General features: G+C 44.3%; 1 protein-coding gene across 4 annotated transcripts in view; it reads right to left on the bottom strand.

Moving 5' to 3' along the window:
- The window catches only part of DHDDS (dehydrodolichyl diphosphate synthase subunit), a 30463-nt gene that overhangs the window by 6850 nt on the left and 4416 nt on the right, over positions 1-19197 (bottom strand). For all 4 annotated transcript variants that reach the window (XM_037498410.2, XM_054690995.1, XM_037498409.2 and 1 more), the window contains exons 4-8: positions 18427-18569; positions 15629-15745; positions 14967-15068; positions 5660-5774; positions 2016-2123 (exon numbers count right to left, since the gene is read on the bottom strand). In XM_037498410.2, coding sequence (XP_037354307.1) covers positions 2016-2123; positions 5660-5774; positions 14967-15068; positions 15629-15745; positions 18427-18569 — 585 coding nt within the window. The remainder of the gene's footprint in view (positions 1-2015; positions 2124-5659; positions 5775-14966; positions 15069-15628; positions 15746-18426; positions 18570-19197) is intronic.

The raw sequence follows: 19197 nt of genomic DNA, 5'->3' as shown, positions 1-19197 counted from the left end.
AATGCCGTCAATTTTAGCCACTTACAGCAGTAGGAAAAGAAAGGAAGGACAAAGAAAAATATACCAGCGCCGAGTATTTTGGGATCATCTAGTCTAGTGTAAACAGTCTCACCCTTCAAGGGCATGGCTGTAAAGTGAAGTGATTAAAGATGGTAGTCCCCGTTACCATTATTAGCATCATTAGAATGTGATTATTCTAATCACCACCATTATTAGCAAGTGCCTGGTGTATAGTAGGTGTCAATGAATTCTGTACAAGACATTTCAGAAAGTTTTGTTACAAAAGGATGAAAAAGTTTTAGTTTTAAAAGAGAGCTTTGGTCATGTGGGAAAATGTGATACTCATTCCTCACTGTCGGTGGACAACCGAGGCTGCTGTTTTTCCTTTCACTTGTACTCAGTGTCCTCTTTCAATTTCTGCTTAGGCTAAATGATCAAATGCATGATTTCATGATTTTATTGACATTCCAGGAGCTTCAGACTTGGGATTCAGGGAAAGGTTTCAAGGGTATGTGAACTCCCTGTTTCAGTGATAAGTCCAAGTAAGATACCATGTGTCTGAGTGTTCAAATTCTCCAAGGGGCAGAGAAATCCCGACTTACATCAGTGTCTCCCCTTGGCCATTACACTCCAGACTTAAGAAGCAGCACCAGCTCTGGGTTTAAAATTCAGTGGCTTGGGAATAGTTACTCTGCCCTCTGTCCCCATATCTGATAAATGAGGACACAAAACCTGCTGGATTGTTGGGAGGGTTAAATAAGAAACGCACATAGAAACATCTAAGAGCCTGAGTAGAGCCTCAACATCTTAGCCATCACCACATGCACCGCTATTCTTAAGTCCTCATCAGATGCAGGAGACTCTGCCTCCTGATGAGACCTGTTTCAAGATGTAGTGATTAAAATTAAACATAGAGGGCCTCCCCCATGGCGCAGCGGTTGAGTGCTGGGTTGCAAAGCTGCCCGCAGCCTCTGCAGCACCGGTTCAATCCCTGGCCACTGGGCGAGGGTCCCACATGGCGCGCAGACCTCTCCTGCCGCCCGTAGCTCCCCTCAGCAGTGTACTTCGTGGGTCTGCCTGTTTTGCTCCCCTCTCTGGCTTTGGTGAATTCTCTCACCCTCCCGTGCTTCTGATTGTACCCAGTGCTTGTATAAATAAATAAATCTTTAAAAAATAATAAATTAATTAATTAATTAAATTAAATTAAACATAGAAGTTCAAGTCTTGGCAAGTCTTTCTACATAGACAGTGTTATTTTTTCCTTAATCCCTTCTGGAAGAGGCTTGGATTTTGTATACTTCCAGTTCTATGATCTTTTAGTAGTCTAAAAGGGGAATAATGGCTCATTTCTCTGAGAAGTCTTTCCTGGGCTTCTGTAGTAAAGAGATTAAAGACTTTTAACTTGAATCCCAGTTATGTCTTTTATTGGCTATGTGTTCTTTTTTTTTTTTTTTAATAATTTTTTTTAATAGAGGCATGTTTTATTTATTTATTTTATTTGTTTGTTTTGTTTATACATGCACTGGGTACAGTCAGAAGCGCGGGAGGGTGAGAGAATTCACCAGAGCCACAGCGGGGAGCAGAGCAGGCAGAAGGACCAAAGTACACTGCTGAGGGGAGCAGCGGGCGGCAGGAGAGGTCTGCGCGCCATGTGGGACCCTCCTCTGGTGGCCGGGGAGCAGCCGGGGATCGAACCGGCGCCGCAGAGGCCGCGGGCAGCTTTGCAACCCAGCAGTGCTCAACCGCTGCACCACCGGGGAGGCCCTGGCTATGTGTTCTTAACGAAGTAATTTCTTTTTGATTTATTCATTTGTGTAAGTGGGGTTAACAATACCTTCCTCACTGGCTTCCTGGGAATATTAAATGAGACAGTGGATGACACACTAGTGACGGTAACTATTACTATTAGCACCATCATTAACATGCTTATTAGCAAGTGCCTGGAATAGCCGGTGGTCCAGCAAAGCCACCCTTTTCTTCTACCCCATCCAGTTAGGTGAGCCCTGGACTCCTACCTGAAGCATGCTATGGTTCATCTGGAACTGCAGGATGGCTTCACAGAGGTTCCAAAATGTGTATTCTGGCCACAGAATGGGTTGGAACACTAGGCAGGAGTGGGAGGTCTAGGAAAGTTGGGGAGGAAGAGAGAATGATTTAGTAACATGTTGCTGGGACATCCTGGTCAGGCTTCCAAAGAAGGGGCAGGCTGAGCAGGATCCAGAGCCGAGATGAGATGGCACAGGCATCCTGCACTGCAGCTGCTGCTGCCAGCCTTGACTCACTCTCTAATGGGGCAGCGGTCATCTGAGGCAGTTAGATCACCTGCCTGTAGCAAGGCAGAACTAACATGAGACTAGATCAACATTTCCACCAGGATTTTTCTAAGAGCCAATTTTAGGACTATGAAATAACATCTGGATTATGTTATTGGCTGTTGGCCCTTAGAGGTCATCTGGGAGACACACTGATAAAAGTCAGCAACAAACAAATGGTAGTTGCCACTGTTATTTTTAAGTACAGAGTATGGCACAGTAGTTAAGAGCATGGGCCCCGGGGCCAGACTGCCTAACTCTGAATTCTGGCTCCACCATTTACTATCTATTTGGTCTCCCTGGGTCTGTTCCTGCAACTGTAAAATAGGGTAGTAAGAATAACTAGTTTTCAGGGGACTATGAAAATGAAACAAGCGAATGTACATAAACAGAGCACAGAGTCAGGTGAACTTTAATAATAAACACTGACGTAAGAACTCTTTTTGGAACGTTCTTGACAGCCACTGTTTGATATCTATAGTGCTAGGGAATTCAGCATGCATGGGGGGGGGGGTAACTTGAGTTGTCAGATAGCTTGTTATGCTAAACCAGTGCCATCTTCCCCATTTTTAACCAAAGTTTCAGGTCTTTTCTCTGTAATGTTTGTTTCTTCTCCAAAGTGACATTCTTTTCAATGTTTGAAAGCTAGACTAGAACTGACACTTATCTGTTCCCAAGAATGTGTCTTTGTCTACTAGCTCTAAGTTTTAAGACTGTAGGGATCATTTCTGACACGGTCACTTCCATATTCCCCCCACAAAGGAGGAATCAACATTCTTTTTTTTTTTTTTTAAAGATTTATTTATTTATACAAGAACCAGGGTATAGGCCAGATTCGCGGGAGGGTGAGAGGATTTACCAGAGATAGAGCGGAGAACAGAACAGGCAGAAGGACCGAAGTACACTGCTGAGAGGAGCAACGGGCACAACAGGAGAGTTCTGCTGTGCCATGTGGGACCCTCGCAGGCCGGCCAGGCATCAAACTTGCGCTGCAAAGGCTGCGGACAGCTTCACAGCGCTGTTCTCAACTGCCTGCAACACCAGGGGAGGCCCGGACCTCAACATTCTTTCCTGAAAGAATCAACTGTGACCATGCTTCCTTTTTTCAAACCACAATCCTTCACTCACTCCCTGTAGGCCATGATTTCCAGATTCCTTGCATATCCAGGTTGGGCACTTCTTGTTAGTGCTCCAGTTTACCAACTCAGTTTCTTAAAACTCAGTGCCCAGAAGCTAAACGACCGACATGTGATCTGACCAGCAGAGTGTGCTGCAGAATCACTAGCTGCACATTATACCTTTTTCAAATCTAGTAAAGACTGAAAGTATATTTAGTAGCTAAATCTTGTTCACTTTTAAGATTATGGTCCAGGGCTTCCCCAGTGGCACAGCAGGTTGAGCGCCACGCTGTGAAGCTGTCTGCAGACTCTGCAGCGCGGGTTCAATTCCCAGCTGGCCAGGGAGAAACCCACATGGCTAGGCGGATCTCTCCTGCCTCGCCGGCTGCTCCCCTCAGAAATGTCTTTGGTCTGTCTGCCTGTTCTGCTCCCCACCCTGTCTCTGGTGAATTCTCTCACCCTCCCGTGCCTCTGACTGTACCCCAGTTCTTGTATAAATAAACAAATCTTTTAAAAAATAATAAGCTTATGGTCCAGGGCCTCCATGGTGGCGCAAGGGGTTAAGCACCACACTGTGGAGCAATCTACAGCCTCTGTAGCACTAATTCAATCCCTGGCCGGCTAGGGAACAACCCACATGGTGCAGCAGACCTCTCCTGTCTCACCCTCTTGCTCCCCCTCAGCAGTGTGTTTTCAGTCAATCTGCCTGTTCTGTTCCCCACTCTATCTCTGGGGGATGCTCTCACCCCCCGCATCTCTGGCCTGTACCCCAGCTCTTGTATGCATTAATAAATAAATCTTTAAAAAAAAAAAAAGATTACGGTCCATTAAAATTTCTGGTGCTTTCATGCAATTTGCAGCAACATGGATGGCACTGGAAGGGATCATGCTCAGTGAAATAAGCCAAAAAGAAAAAGAAAAATACCGGATGGTCTCACTCATAGCAGGAATCTAGAAAACTTAAATAAGGGACCAGGAAAATGAATAACTATAAGAAAGTGAAAATCAGGGCCTCCCCGGTGGCGCAGCGGTTGAGCGCTGGGTTGCGAAGCTGCCCGCAGCCTCTTAAGCGCAGGTTCGATCCCCGGCTGCTCCCCGGCCACCAGAGGAGGGTCCCACATGGCGCGCAGACCTTTCCTGCCGCCCGCTGCTCCCCTCAGCAGTGTACTTCGGTCCTTCTGCCTGCTCTGCTCCCCGCTCTGGCTCTGGTGAATTCTCTCACCCTCCCGCGCTTCTGACTGTACCCAGTGCATGTATAAACAAAACAAACAAACAAATAAATAAATAAATAAACAAACAAAACCTGCCTCTATTAAAAAAAAAAAAAAGAATATTAAAAAAAAAAAAGAAAGTGAAAATCAAAATCAACAAAAAACTATGAACCAGAGACACTTTTTGGGGGGTGGGGGGCGGGAGGGGAGGGATTGGGGTCAGAATGGGGGGGGGTTGCAATTGTATGGGGAATATAAAAATAAAATTTATTATAAAAAAAATAAAAATAAAAAAAAAAAAAAATAAAAAAAAATTAAAAAAAAAAAATTTCTGGTGCTTTATCATGTAACCTGCTTCCGAGCTGAGTCTCTCTCCTCCAACCACTGCCTGAACAAGGACGTCTCCTAGCCACGTGCTTTTCAGGGCCAAGTTAACAGGTGATGGAAATAAGCAAAACCAAACTTATTTGGATATAAGTGTTTGGGGACAACCTACAGCAGGGTAACTGAGTTGAGGCAATGGCTGGTCCCTGAGAAGGTGTCTGCATACAGTTTCTGTCCCTTGTGAACTGTGTTAGCATAGCTGGGGGCCTTTATTCTGAAGGAGAGAGACTAGTAACCGCAAGGTCAGGTTTTAGCCCTGAGATGCTGGGACACTGAGCAGATCACCAGCAAGTTGCGTTTTCTGAACAAGGGCACACGTGAAGTTTTCAGTATGGCTGGATAGCCTTGATTCTTCCTCCAGGCTGGTGACCTTGCACTTTAAAGAGCAAGACCCACACAGGCTCACAAAGCCAGGGACTGATGAGAAAGGGAGAGAAAATGTTATCTGGTACAGCCCAGACACATTTCCCCAGATTTCAATCACGCCCTCCCTGCTCCCCAACGCCCCTGCCCCACCCATGTTCTCAGGTGCCCACATGGCTAGGAGTGGGGATGAGCTTCTCTAATCTATTCTGTGGGTGTGGTTGCAGTGTTTAGGCAAATGCAAACAGAATGGGAGTTGGAAACTACCTACTTGCCAGAGCAGGAAATCACTGAGCCTCACTTCCCCAGAAGTCCGTATCAAGATGTCGGGGTGAGGAGAGTGGTTGGTGTAGAGGCACTTATCCAGCAGAGACTCAGAGACGTCACTAGAGTGGGGAGGAGACAAAGATAAGCACGCATCTCTTTTTGTGTTTCGCACGGTGATCGTCCTAACACTAGGCTCCCCAGTTTTACAGAACACCATCAAATACACGAGCCAACATTACCAGGTGGGCAGAGGGTCTCAACAAATGTTTCACAAATGAACGATTGTAATCCTTATCACCTCATAATATTTCTTTTTTTTAAATTAGTTTTTAAAATTTCTTTTACATCATTCATTTTTAAACAATATTTGCTTCCACCCACCCCCTTAGGTCCTCATAACTTATTTCTATCCTCATTTTATAGATAAGGAAATAAAGGTTCAGAGAAGATGAATAATTTGCATAGTCATTTAGTTATAGACCTAAAATCAGATGTATACATTAGAATGTGCTGTCCTTCATTATAACTATCTTATTTTTTAAAATGTACCCACCACATGACCCAGCAATCTGATAAAATGCTATACAACTGCTTTTTTTTTTCCCAAGATTTTTAAAATTTTATTTATACAAGAACCGGGGTATAGGCCAGATGCGCGGGACAGTGAGAGGATTCACCAGAGACAGAGCGGGGAGCAGAACAGGCAGATGGACTGAAAACACTGCTGAGGGGAGCAGCGGGCAAGATAGGAGAGGTCTGCCGCACCATGTGGGTATCTCACCCGCTGGTCAGGCTTGAACCCACGCTGCAGAAGCTGTGGACAGCTTCACTGCGCTGTGCTCAACCACCTGCACCACCAGATGAGGCCCTATACAACTGCTTTTAATAAAAACAACTCTAGGGGCCTCTCTGGTGGTGCAGGGGTTAAAGTGTCAGTGTATCGAGCTATTCCTGGTCACTGAAGCATGAGTTCGATCCCTGGGCAGGGAGCTAACCCACATGGCACAGCAGACCTCTCACATCTCACCTGCTGCTCCCCTCAGCAGTGTATTTTAGTAGCTCCGCCTGCTCTGCTCCCTACTCTGTCTCTGGTGAATCCTCTCACCCTCCCACACCTCTGGCATACACCCCAGTTCTTGTATGCATAAATAAAAATAAATCTTTGGGGAAAAAAAAAGACAAATCTAAATGCACTGATGTGGAAGGATGTCAAAGATCTAATATTAAGCGATAAAGGCATGTTTCTGAAAACATAAGTGTAGAAAACATATACAAATTCTATCTCTCAAACACACATGTAAACATGTATGTATGCATGCATGTATGTACATACATACAAAGAACAAAGTCTAGAAAATGAAAATGCATACACTGCAAAAATGAAAAATGATGTAAGAATTATATAAAGTAAAAAATAAATTAAAAAAAAAAAAGACACCACACAATGAATGGTGATTACTTCTGAAAGGTCAGATAAAAGGGAAGGGAAAGATCACCTCTTTTTACTTTATGTGTCTTTGTTATTGCTTGAATTTAGTATGAAGAACATTTTTTAAATTTTAAAAGTCATATGGACACTTGAAACACTGTAAAAAACCCACATTACTAAGGATTTTTCAAAACAACATAAGCGAGCTTCCTGTGTTTGATAAGTTTTCCCAAGTAGACATATTCAGAAAGGAGATGGGATTAGGAAACTGGGAATTGACAGCATTTATCTGAAGTAAGACTTTCCATGGAAAGAGGGTTTTTGCACAGCTGGTACCTGTTGACTCCAAGAACACAGTTTATCTGCCCTACCCAGAGCTACCCAGAGGCCAAATTAAGAATCTCCAAGTGGTAAGATTTGCATCTCAGGGAGGGTCCAGAAGATAATCTATTTCTTGGTGGGAACATGCTTGTGGGAGCATAACCAAAAAAGCAGAGATCTGGGCTGACTGTTCAAAATGAGACACTTCCCAGCTGTGTGCCTCTGGGTAAGTTACTCCATTTCTCAGGCATCCTTGTGCAGATGAGAGAGATTTACTTCTGTATTGTCACATGGGAAACAATATTCATTTATGACCAGGCAATAGGAAGATCTCTGGTTCAGTAACCAACAGCCTTCTCTCATAACATGGTCTTAATTCTCCAATTAAGATAGGAGAGATCCCATATAAATGACAGAATTTCTCAGGTCTCGTATCTTTGAAATGGGCACATCTGTCATCATATTTACATATCACCTTATAGGTAATTGTGAGGGTCAAACCAAATGAAGTAACAAATTTGAGGTTCCCTGAGAACTATAAAGGGCTATGTACAAAGAAGAAGAATAAAGAATATAACCAGTCCTAACTGGTATGTCTCAAATTGTCTGCTCTACCTGTTTCTACCAGTGGGCAGAATTCTTACCCAAAATGAAATAACTCTTAAGTAGGGAAAGATAAACTATCAAAATGAAAACAGAACATCTGTACTTCAGACAATAAAAGCCTACAACAAATGACATTATTGGTCTACATGGAGGCTTTTAAGAAATACTATTAATATTTATTTATATATTAAACATTAACATGAATTAATATAATGTAAAATCTAAAATAATGTCATGTAATAAATGTATAATGTAATGACATAAAATTCAATAAATATAAGTATATATTAAATATTAAGTTTGATTTATGACTATTAAATCAAAGTAAAACACCAATTTTTACCTCTAAAATTAGAATAGTTAACATAAAAATATATTGGTGGGCCTCCCCGGTGGCACAGCGGTTGAGCGCTGGGTTGCAAAGCTGCCCGCAGCCTCTGCAGCGCCGGTTCGATCCCCGGCTGCTCCCCGGCCACTGGAGGAGGGTCCCACATGGCGCGCAGACCTCTCCTGCCGCCCGTTGCTCCCCTCAGCAGTGTCCTTCCGTCCTTCTGCCTGCTCTGCTCCCCGCTCTGGCTCTGGTGAATTCTCTCACCCTCCCGCCCTTCTGATTGTACCCAGTGCTTGTATAAATAAATAAATAAACAAATCTTTAAAAAAAAAAAAGAAAAAGAAAAAGAAACTTTATTAAAAAAAAAAAACATAAAAATATATTGGCAAAAATAAAATGAAAGGGTAATATCCAGACTCAGACTCTGAGGAAACAATTCCAAAATGCATACAAGAGTTAAATTCACAGATTTCATTGTAGCATTATTTGTAATGATGAGAAACTGGAAATAGTCTATATGTTTTACTTAACAAGTAGCAGATTGGTTAAGTAAATTAAGACAAGATATATTCTACAGTCATTAAAAGTAATGATATGAGGCATTCTTAAAAACAAGACATGGTATAGTGATCTATTACAACATCAGCGAACAAAGCATCCTTCAGGGTGTAAACTGTTTACAGCGTGATTTTTTCTGTTATAAATACTTATAACTGTATTTGTGTTGTAATAAGATGACTCTGGTAGCTGATCACTTCTGATCACTTCTCTTGTCAGAACCAGCTATGCCCTGCACGGAGGCATACAGCTGCAGAGAGGACTTACTTGTGCGTGCGAACTAATGTGACTGCTTATAGTTAAGTCCCTTGACACACTCATCTCTGAACCCGGCTCTTCCAGCACAGGGCCTTCCCCAGACAAAGGATGACTCAATACATGCTTGAATAAGTGAAGGAGCAAATCATTGAAAACAGATCTAAGAAATAATTATTACATATGGTTTCTCTGAATCTGAAGAGTTTATAGGTTAGTAAGTCCTTCATAATGTATTTTAAAACAACCTAGGACTCTTGCTTCCCACTCTGTCTCTGGTGAATCCTCTCAACCCTGCACCTCTGGCCTGTACCCCAGTTCTTATATGCATAAATAAAACTTTAAAAAAAAAAAGAATATGCACAATAAACTCTTAGTGTAATGCCTACCTCACAGATCCAATAATTAATTTTTTTAAGATTTATTTATTCATGCATACAAGAATCGGGGTATAGGCCAGAGATGTGGGGGGGGGAGAGGATTCACCAGAGACAGAGTAGGGAACAGAACAGGCAGACTGACTGAAATACACTGCTGAGGGGAGCAGCGAGGAAGACAGGAGAGGTGTGCCGTGCCATGTGGGTATCTCGCCGGGCAGCCAGGATCAAACCTGCGCTGCAGAGGCTGCGGACAGCTTCACAGCACTGCGTTCAACCGCCTGCACCACCAGGGGCGGCCCAAGATCCAATAATAATTATTACTTTTGCTTTTTTTATTGTGTTATTATTCATTTCAACCTTTCTATACAGCCGTCAGTGTAACAGTGAATGAGAGCACAAGCCCTGAAGCTAGGTTGAAATCATGGCCCCAAGGGTTACCAAGCATGTGAACTTGGACAAGTTACTTAACCTCGCTGTGCCTCAATATTCTAATCTTTAAAATGGGGATTAAGGGCCTACCCGGTGGGGCAGCGGGTTGAGCGCAGCACTATGAAGCTGTGCGCAGCCTCTGTAGCACTGTTCGATTCCCAGCCAGCCAGGGAGATTCCCACATAGCAAGGCAGACCTCTCCTGTCTTGCCCACTGCTCCCCTCAGCAGTGTACTTCAGTCCTTTGGCCTGTTCTACTCCTTCTTCTGTCTGTGGTGAATTCTCTCACCCTCCCATGCCTCTGGCCTGTACCCCAGTGTTTGTATAACTACATAAATCTTTAAAAATAAAATCAAATGGGGATTAAAAAAGTGAAAGAAAAAAAATGAGATTAAAACCAGTACTTCACAGGGTCTGTTTAGGAATTAAACGAAATAATACACACAGAATACTTAGTAAATACCTGACAGAGGATGTTAGCAATTATTATCATCACAATTATTTTAAGAGGAAGACAGAGGCTACGGGGTGGGGAGGGGGCCAAGTCATCAGCAAGGTAATTCAGTGAGTTTATAAACTATCCTCTATGCTCAATCTAATTCCTTCTTTTATAATGTTAGACTCAAAAAACAATGTACTAATATGACCTGGAAATTGTATTCCCTGGAAGAAAGGAAAGTGAGGAGATGGATGGGAGAGATAAGAGAATAGAAAAAGTCCAGCTAGGGCCTCCCTGGTGGCACAGATGGTTGGGCATCACACTGTGAGGCTGTCCGCAGCCTCTGCAGCACAGGTTCAATCCTGGCCGGCTGGGGAGAAACCCGCATGGCGCAGCAGACCTCTCCTGCCTTGCCCGCTGCTCCCCTCAGCAGTGTATTTAGTCAGTCTGCCTGTTTTGTTTCCCCTCTGTCTCTGGTGAATCCTCTCACCCTCCCGCACATCTGGCCTGTACCCTGGTTCTTGTATATGTAAAAATAAATCTTTTTTTTTTTTTATAGAGGCATGTTTATTTATTTATTTATTTATTATATTTGTTTGTTTGTTTTGTTTATACATGCACTGGGTACTGGGTACAGTCAGAAGCGCGGGAGGGTGAGAGAATTCACCAGAGCCAGAGTGGGGAGCAGAGCAGGCAGAAGGACTGAAGTACACTGCTGAGGGGAGCAGCGGGCGGCAGGAGAGGTCTGCGCACCATGTGGGATCCTCCTCCAGTGGCCGGGGAGCAGCCGGGGACCGAACCGGCGCCGCAGAGGCCGTGGGCAGCTTCGCAACCCAGCGCTCAACCGCTGCGCCACCGGGGAGGCCCTAAAAATAAATCTTTAAAAAAAAAAAAAGTCCAGTTACTGGAATGGTAGTGTCTAACTAGTTAACTCATCGACAAATCCCTAATAAATGCGGATTTGTCTACAGTCGACTGATGCAAAGAGCAGTCTCAGATTCTCATTAGCCCAGTGCAAGCTGAACATGAAGCCCCATGAGCTGGTGGGTTGAGATGAAAGTCTCCTTGCCTTGGTTATCCTACCCAGCCCACTCCATGACTACATAACTGACCCCACGTAGGAAGTATTAAACCATGCAGGGCCAAGAAAATCTTGCTGGGCAAGAAGCCGGAGCTAAAGGTCAGTGGTTACTACAATGTGGTATGAGAATAAAGCATCCTGACTTGGGGTCAAGATCAGATTTCTAGTCCTGGGCACGAAGGCATGTTAAATCTGCTTGCTTAAAAGAGCTTGCTTGCTTGATTTCTAGCATAAACATTTGTCCCTTGTCATTATTTTAACATACTATTGAATTCATAGAAAAGGACTCCATGAAACATTAATTGTAAAATACAGTAATATCATAATTATGAACTCGCCCCCCCAGACAATTAGAAAATTACCAGTAGCTTGCATCTATTTACATGTCCCTCGTCTACTTATGTATTTCATCTCTCTGCCAGGCCCCACTTAAATCTGCTCCTCTTAGCCCCCTGCAACAGTCCATTTTCACCCCACATCTTGACTGGTTCGCTATAGACACTGTTGCTCCAACCGGGGCCCCGTCCCCTCCACACACCAACAAGTTCCCTTTTCTTGCCTTCTGAAATGCTGGCAGCCCTGTTTTCCATCTTGTCTTTCTGGCTGCTCATTCTCTTTTTAATCTTCAGGCTCATTTTTCATTAACCAGCTGCAGAGAGTTCTCAGAACGCCATCCAAGGTGCTCTCTTCTTCTCACTCACCCCTCAGCTTCCTCTCAGTCTCTCTGTCTCCATTATAGCTGACAAGCAGCTGATCTCCACGCTGACATCTCCATCCCTCTCTCTCAACGGCACATCTCTGCTCAAAATCTGCAGTACAGCCAAAGCCAACTCCTGATCTTCTTCCTCTAACTGGATCCATTTGCAGAGTTCCCTAGGCCTTGAAGGGCACCATCTCCCACTGCTTCATAAGTCCAAAACCCTGGCATCACCTTTAACACATCCTTTTCCCAGAGTCTGTCCTTGTCCTTTCAGCTACCCCTACTTCTCTGCTCTTGACAGAATCTGCTGGATCTCTTCTATCATCACCTTAATCCAAGCCCCCTCCCAGGTACTCGCTACTATCGGGCTGTTGGAAAAGTCATGATGCATTATTTCTATGTTTTTCAAATAAAAAATACATCATGACTTTTCCAACAACCCAACAGAATGATTCCAATAGTTTTTCTGCAACCAACAAGCTCCTCAAGCTGTTGCCTTTCTCCAGTTATTGCTTATTCTCTCTTCTTAGGTCAGTTTTCGTTTCCTTGGGAGAGCCTTTCTTACCAAGCCGAGCGCTCTTAATATAAGTTTTTGTACTGTATCGTTATAGCATTTATCACCATTATATTTTGATGCTAATTTGTAAAATCTTTATTAATGTTGGCTTCCCTTACCAGAGCACCACAAGAGCAGGAAATAAGTATTTTTGTTCTTTCTACTGCATTCCCTATGCATAGCAACATGACATGCCTTTAGTTTCACTTAAAAAATTGTATTTGTTGAATGAGCAAGTGACATGTCACAGAAAGGCCGCCCAGCCGTTGGGGAAGAGAGGGATCCATATAATAGCCTTTACAACAGTCTCTTTTTCTTTTTAATTTGTTTTTTTTAATTATTAAGCATTTATTTCTTGTTTTTTGTTTTTGTTTGCCAGATAAATCAGCGGGCGGCAAATTATGGGAAGCAATCGAACCGGCGCTGCAGATCAGCAACCCAAAAAGGCCTGTCTTGATTTTTTATTTTGTTTGCCAGATAAATCAAATTATAAGTAATGCAATCAGAAAAAATCCTGTGTCCCAAGGTCCCGTATAACAGAGATAAAGGACAAGCAGCCTGGAATCAGGCAGCTTTAGATACGAGTTCCAGCTCTGGCACTGATCAACGGAATGACCTTGGGAAAGTCACCTTAATGCTGAGCTCAATTTTCTTATTTACAAAATGGAGAAAAGACCTGAACATCTAACACATGAGACTAATGACTTAGTAAAATACAAAACACAACACACTGCCTGGGTTGCTTTCCGTTACTATTATTTTAACTATTTCTATTCTTAGTTTACTAATACCATTACCACCAAAGATTACACTAATAATAAGAGAGCTCTAATAATTAGGATTCCACTATTCTGCTAATGATAACAAGTTTCTTTCTGAAAAATACCCTCTCGGGCCTCCCTGGTGGTGCAAGGTGTTTAGCACAGCGCCCTGAAGCTGTCCACAGCCTCTGCAGTGCGAGGTTGATCCCCAGCCAAGGAGCTACCCGCATGGCTCAGCAGACCTCTCCTGACATGCCTGCTGCTCCCCTCAGCAATGTGCTTTGGTCTATGTGCCTGTTCTGTTCCCCACTCTGTCTCTGGTGAATCCTCTCACCTCCTGTGCCTCTGGCCTATACCCCAGTTCTTGTAATCATAAACAAATTGAAAGAGGGAGGGAGGGAGGGAGGGAGGGAGGGAGGGAGGGAGGGAGGGAGGGAGGGAGGGAGGGAGGGAGGGAGGAAGGAAGGGAGGAAGGAAGGAAGGAAGGAAGAAAAATAGCCTCTCTTGGGCCTCCCCTGGTGGAGCAGTGGTTGAGCATTGGGCTGCGGAGCTGCCCGCAGCCTTTGCAGCACCTGTTTGATCCCCGGCCACCAGCAAGGGTCCCACATGGCACGCAGACCTCTCCCGCCACCCACTGCTCCCCTCAGCAGTGTATTTCGTCGGTTTGCCTGCTCTGTTCCCCACTCTGGCTCTGGTGAATTCTCTCACCATCCTGCACTTCTGACCGTACCCAGTGCTTGTATAAATAAATAAATAAATAAATAGGGCCTCCCCGGTGGCGCAGTGGTTAAGCGCTGGGTTGCGAAGCTGCCCGCGGCCTCTGCGCCTCCGGTTCGATCCCCGGCTGCTCCCCAGCCACCGGAGGAGGGTCCCATATGGCGCGCAGACTTCTCCTGCTGCCCGCTGCTGCCCTCAGCAGTGTACTTCGGTCCCTCTGCCTGCTCTGCTCCCCGCTCTGGCTCTGGTGAATTCTCTCACCCTCCCGCGCTTCTGACTGTACCCAGTGCATGTATAAACAAACAAAAACAAACAAACAAACAAATAAATAAATAAAACATGCCTCTATTAAAAAAAAAAAGAAATGAATGAATGAATAAATAAATAAATCTTTAAAAAAAAAAAGAAAGAAAGAAAAATACCCTCTCTCATGAAACTGCACCACGAGAACCCTAAGGGCCAATGCCGCCAAGAAGCTGCATTCCTGAAAAAGCATTCTTAGAACATGGTCAAAGGGCCTGGAGGGCATTGTTTTTTATTGATGTCACACCTTTGCCACCAGCTGTGCCATTTTTCCAAGGCTTCTTGGTGTGTGGGGAACTTCTGAAGCCAAATTTACTAAGCTAATCCCACCCCAACCTTTCTGCATGCACCTCTGATTTGACTTCTGGCCCAAATACATGGCTTAGGAGGGATTTTACAGTTTGGTGCGCTCCTATCTTCCTGACAAGGCTGAACAACTGGGCTACCTGGGGTCCAGGAGGCCTTGTTCCACTCCCCATGCCATCTCTCTCACGGCGTTGCTGATCTCATGGCGAGATGTGTATGCGAAGCAGACGTTCAGGAAACACCTGCGAGTGGAAGAACCACAAGGGGGCAGGTTATGAATAGCATCACTAACTGGATTACAGAGCACCCTTCCCTGGAAGAGCAAGCACATACCAAAATGCTGACTGTGGATTCCTCTGAAAAGAAAGACGATGAATTTCTTATGTTTTCCAAAAATAAACATGGTATTAGTTTTGATTAAGAAAAATATTAAATGACCCTTATTACCCTCCTAACCTTCTCCTCCCTGCCAATCAGCTTTCAGAAGATGCAAATCACTGTGAAATTTGCACAAATGAAAATAGTGAGATAATTTGGTGAGAAGTAAATCCACTGCCAAACCTACATTATCTTTAAGAGCCACACATAATGCAGTCTGGATTACTGAACTCTGCTCCCTCTCTATCCATAACTCAAGGTCAGCCCACCCACGGGTAAAAGGTAGGACAGAAAAATAATTTCTTGAAAGCCTACTGCAATTCCCATCCCCTTCCCTGTCAAGCCTCTTGCATCAAATGCAGACTATGCCTCCCTAAAGCTAGCACGGCATCAAAGGACCCTAAGGAGAAATCTGAAAACTTACTTGTTATAGTTCCTGGTAGCCCGCACAGCTTGGGCAATCAGCTCCTGGAGATCCAAGGGCAGCAAGTGGAGATCACCGAGGACCCGGATACATACCCCATGCTTCTGCAGTTTCTCCCTGATTGGGGGGAAGGAGGCAGGGTTGGGACAGAGCACCTGCTGAGCTGGAGAGAGCAAGCAGCTGAGAGGACACTCCACTGCCAGCTGGTGAGCGCTTTCCTGTGTGCCAGGCATGGCCCTACATGTATTCTTCCACTGTGTTCCCTTCGACAGCTCTGAAAGGAGTTCCCTACATTCCTCCTTTTATGGCAGGCAACCGAGGCTCACTCAGGATAGTCAGAGGGGATTGCCCAAGGTCATGCAGCCATCAGGTGCAGTGTCAGGACTGAAAGCCATGTCGTCTGATTTGAGAACCCAAACTCTGCCATGCACTGTAACGTATCACGTGTGTTATACACTGGCAAGTTGCATTTAAATGTTCTGTAATGTGTTTGTCCCATTTTGACAAATGAATAAACTCCTCAGGGCAGGAGCTGTATTATTAGTTACTTCTGTATCTTCTGGTTAAATGTCATAACAGTGACATCTAAGTGCCAGACACTGGTCTATCACCCCTCTTTCATAGATGGGGAAACTAAGGCACAGGGAGGTTAGGTAATTTGCTCAAGATCAGGCTACTAGAGAGTGGAAAGCCAGAATTTGAAGCTAGGAGTCTGGTCCCCAGAGCCTATCTCCTTAATCACAGCATCACACCACCTGGGTATTATTCCCAAACTTTACCCAGCGTGCTAGAATTCACTGTTACCCAACTGTTTCAATGCAAAGGCTATGGAGAAACGGAATGACCAGTACTAGAAAATAGGAGTGTAATATCAAGAGGTATACTGTGGGTTTGGGGTGTCCAGCAGGCCCCAAACACATTTCTTCTCAAGCACATTTCTTCAAGGGTGAATAAAGATCTCATCACCTATTTTTGAGAACCCACTGGAGCTAGTATACAAATGTCTAGTCAAATCAAGGCTAACTTTGAAAAATACCTAGATTCAAGTCCTAGTGCAACCACTTACTGGCTGCCTGACCATGCAGGGTGGCTTGTGCTGAGAGAAGATATGTGAAGATGCTCATTGTCAGCATCAGGCACATGACCTGAGCAAGTCTATAGAGGAGGAGACCTGGTGGGCAGGCAGGAGAATTGGGTTCCTGACCTGGCTTTGCCACCAGTTTGCCATGTGACCCTGGGCAAGCCTTTCTCTTCTTGATGTTAGGCTCCAGTTTTCCAACAGATGAAAATGAACAAGGCCAGTGGTTTTCCAACTTTCTTTTAGCCAAAAAACCATTTCTTCAAAGCAAATCTTAAACAAACAGAAGCCAAGTGCAGGAAATAGGTAAATGCACACCAGTATCCTATATCACACTTGCTCTGGGTTCTTTGCACACCCACTCCTCAGAACTGTGGGGTTCTGTGTTGCACTGCTGGAAAACCACTGCTAAAATTTCGTCTCACTCCATCCATGACTTCATGATAACCTCAGACCACTTTCTCTATTACTGACAGATTAGAGCGATCTCAGCAACACCTTTAGGGACATGCATTTTGATCTTTCGGGAACTCTGAGACTACAGAGTAGAAGACAGCTCAGCTCTGGAGTCAGAAAGATCTAGGTGTGCAAGTTACCCCTACTTAACTGACAGCTATGTGACACAAGGTGTATGCCTAGACTTCTCTAGATTTTTCTTTCCTCCTCTCTACACTAGGCTAATATCTTTCTCATGAGATAAATGAGAATACATGTTAGGTCCAGGGCCTGGCACACGGTATAAGCACTTATAGGAGGTGATAGTCGTGTGAAGTACAGAAGAATTTGAACACCTGGAATATGTCCCATGTCTCCACCCTTCCCCTTGAGTGGGAACTCTGAGTCACATAGGCTTATTACCAAAGGGAAAAAAAAAAGTAATGTAGTTATGTCCGGGACAGAGAGTTTCACCATGCTAATGTAGACAAAGAGAAGGCTGCCTAACCTGCCCCCACCCTGACCTGCACAGAGACAGAAGTGCCAGAAGTGTTCTAGGCCCAGCTCTGCTAGAACTCTAGGCTCTCTTTCAATCATCTTCCTGGCCTAGCAGGAGGAGAAGCTGGGCAGAGAACCGCTGAAATGAAGCCTTGGACAGTCCTGGCTGCAGACAGTTCTACTGTGAAGCTAACACCCTCCATCCAACTTCCTCTTTGCCCCTTTCTAGATTTGCGACCAAAGCTAAACTAACTGACATCTAAGAGTGTCACTGAAGCTATAGCTAATACTGGGCCTGACGCTTCCCCATAAAGGCCTTTCGTGCATCATCCTGCCCCTTCCGAGAGAATACGCAGGGACTATAGTTAAACTTTAGGGATGAGTGCACAGCAGAAAATGACTTCTTCAACATTTCTTTCACTCTATTCCCCTGGCCACAATTTATTGACCCTGGGGTAGAAACTGGTTGGTCAATTAAGGCATATGGTTCATTCTGGGGTGCTCTCTTGAAGCAGAGAAATCTGGTCCATAGAGGAAAGGAAGGAAGTGTACGAAGAGAATACACCTAATGGATTTCAAATCTTGGTTTCAGTTTTTCTTGAGGCTGGCTCTATTTGTCCTCAAATTCTGTAAAATACCTCTATTAAAAAATGAGTAAAACCAGCTTAATAATGAGATCAGTGCTAGAATACAGAGTTCCTGAAAGAAGCCTCAGATAAGAAAGTTGAGGGTCAGGGGAAGGATGGAGTGGTGGAAGAACATGCTCTGCCCTCTGACAGCATCTTACTGTTCCTCCATCAAGCGGCTGAACTTCTGCCGGGCCAGATCCATTAGCCCGTCTACCTCACTCTTGGATCGTTTGAAGTTCTCAATGCTGAACGCGTAGACCGTCACCTCTAGGATGCCCAGGTTCAAACACCAGCGCAGAGTCTGAGAGGGGAGAAGGCAAGGAGCTAGGGTACGAGGAAGAGTGGGAAGGGAAATAAGAGATGCCTCGACTCCCACTCGGTGATGAAGGGAGGAGACAGACTTTTCTCCTCCCCAAACCTGGGTAAAGCTAGAATACCAACAGTGCTTCTTTCAGGATAATAAGCCAAACATGCAGAAAGCCATCACTTGAGAAACTAAAAAACATGAACTTAGCGCATCTACTATGCCGACACCACTTTCTTCTGGAAAGAACTCTTTGTCCAGAGAATCAGGATTTTGGTTCTAGTCCCTGTTGCCATCATGCACTTGCTATGTGACTGTCGGCAAATCATTTAATTTCTTTGGGCCTAAGGCTGCTTATCTGTAAAATGGGATCATAATCCATACCTCACAAGGTGGCAAACAAACAATATAAAAACACAAGGTATTATTACTCACAGCATAACTTTGCTATTCAGTAGACTGAGAGGTTGATGAATTATAAGAATAAAAGCAACAAGTACACAGCTGTGTAGAACTTCAGTCTGCAAAGGGTTTTCACATACATTTCATGAGTTCTTCAACAACCACTTGAAAATGACATTATTGTTTCCATACCTATATAAAACTCAGGTGTGGAGAGTAGAAG

Source organism: Talpa occidentalis, unplaced genomic scaffold (assembly GCF_014898055.3).
Source record: "Talpa occidentalis isolate TD23 unplaced genomic scaffold, MPIMG_talOcc4v2.1 talOcc4.9, whole genome shotgun sequence".
Classification (NCBI taxonomy): domain Eukaryota; kingdom Metazoa; phylum Chordata; class Mammalia; order Eulipotyphla; family Talpidae; genus Talpa; species Talpa occidentalis.
The sequence above is the reverse complement of the archived record's forward strand: the minus strand, read 5'-3'. Positions and strand labels throughout refer to the sequence as shown.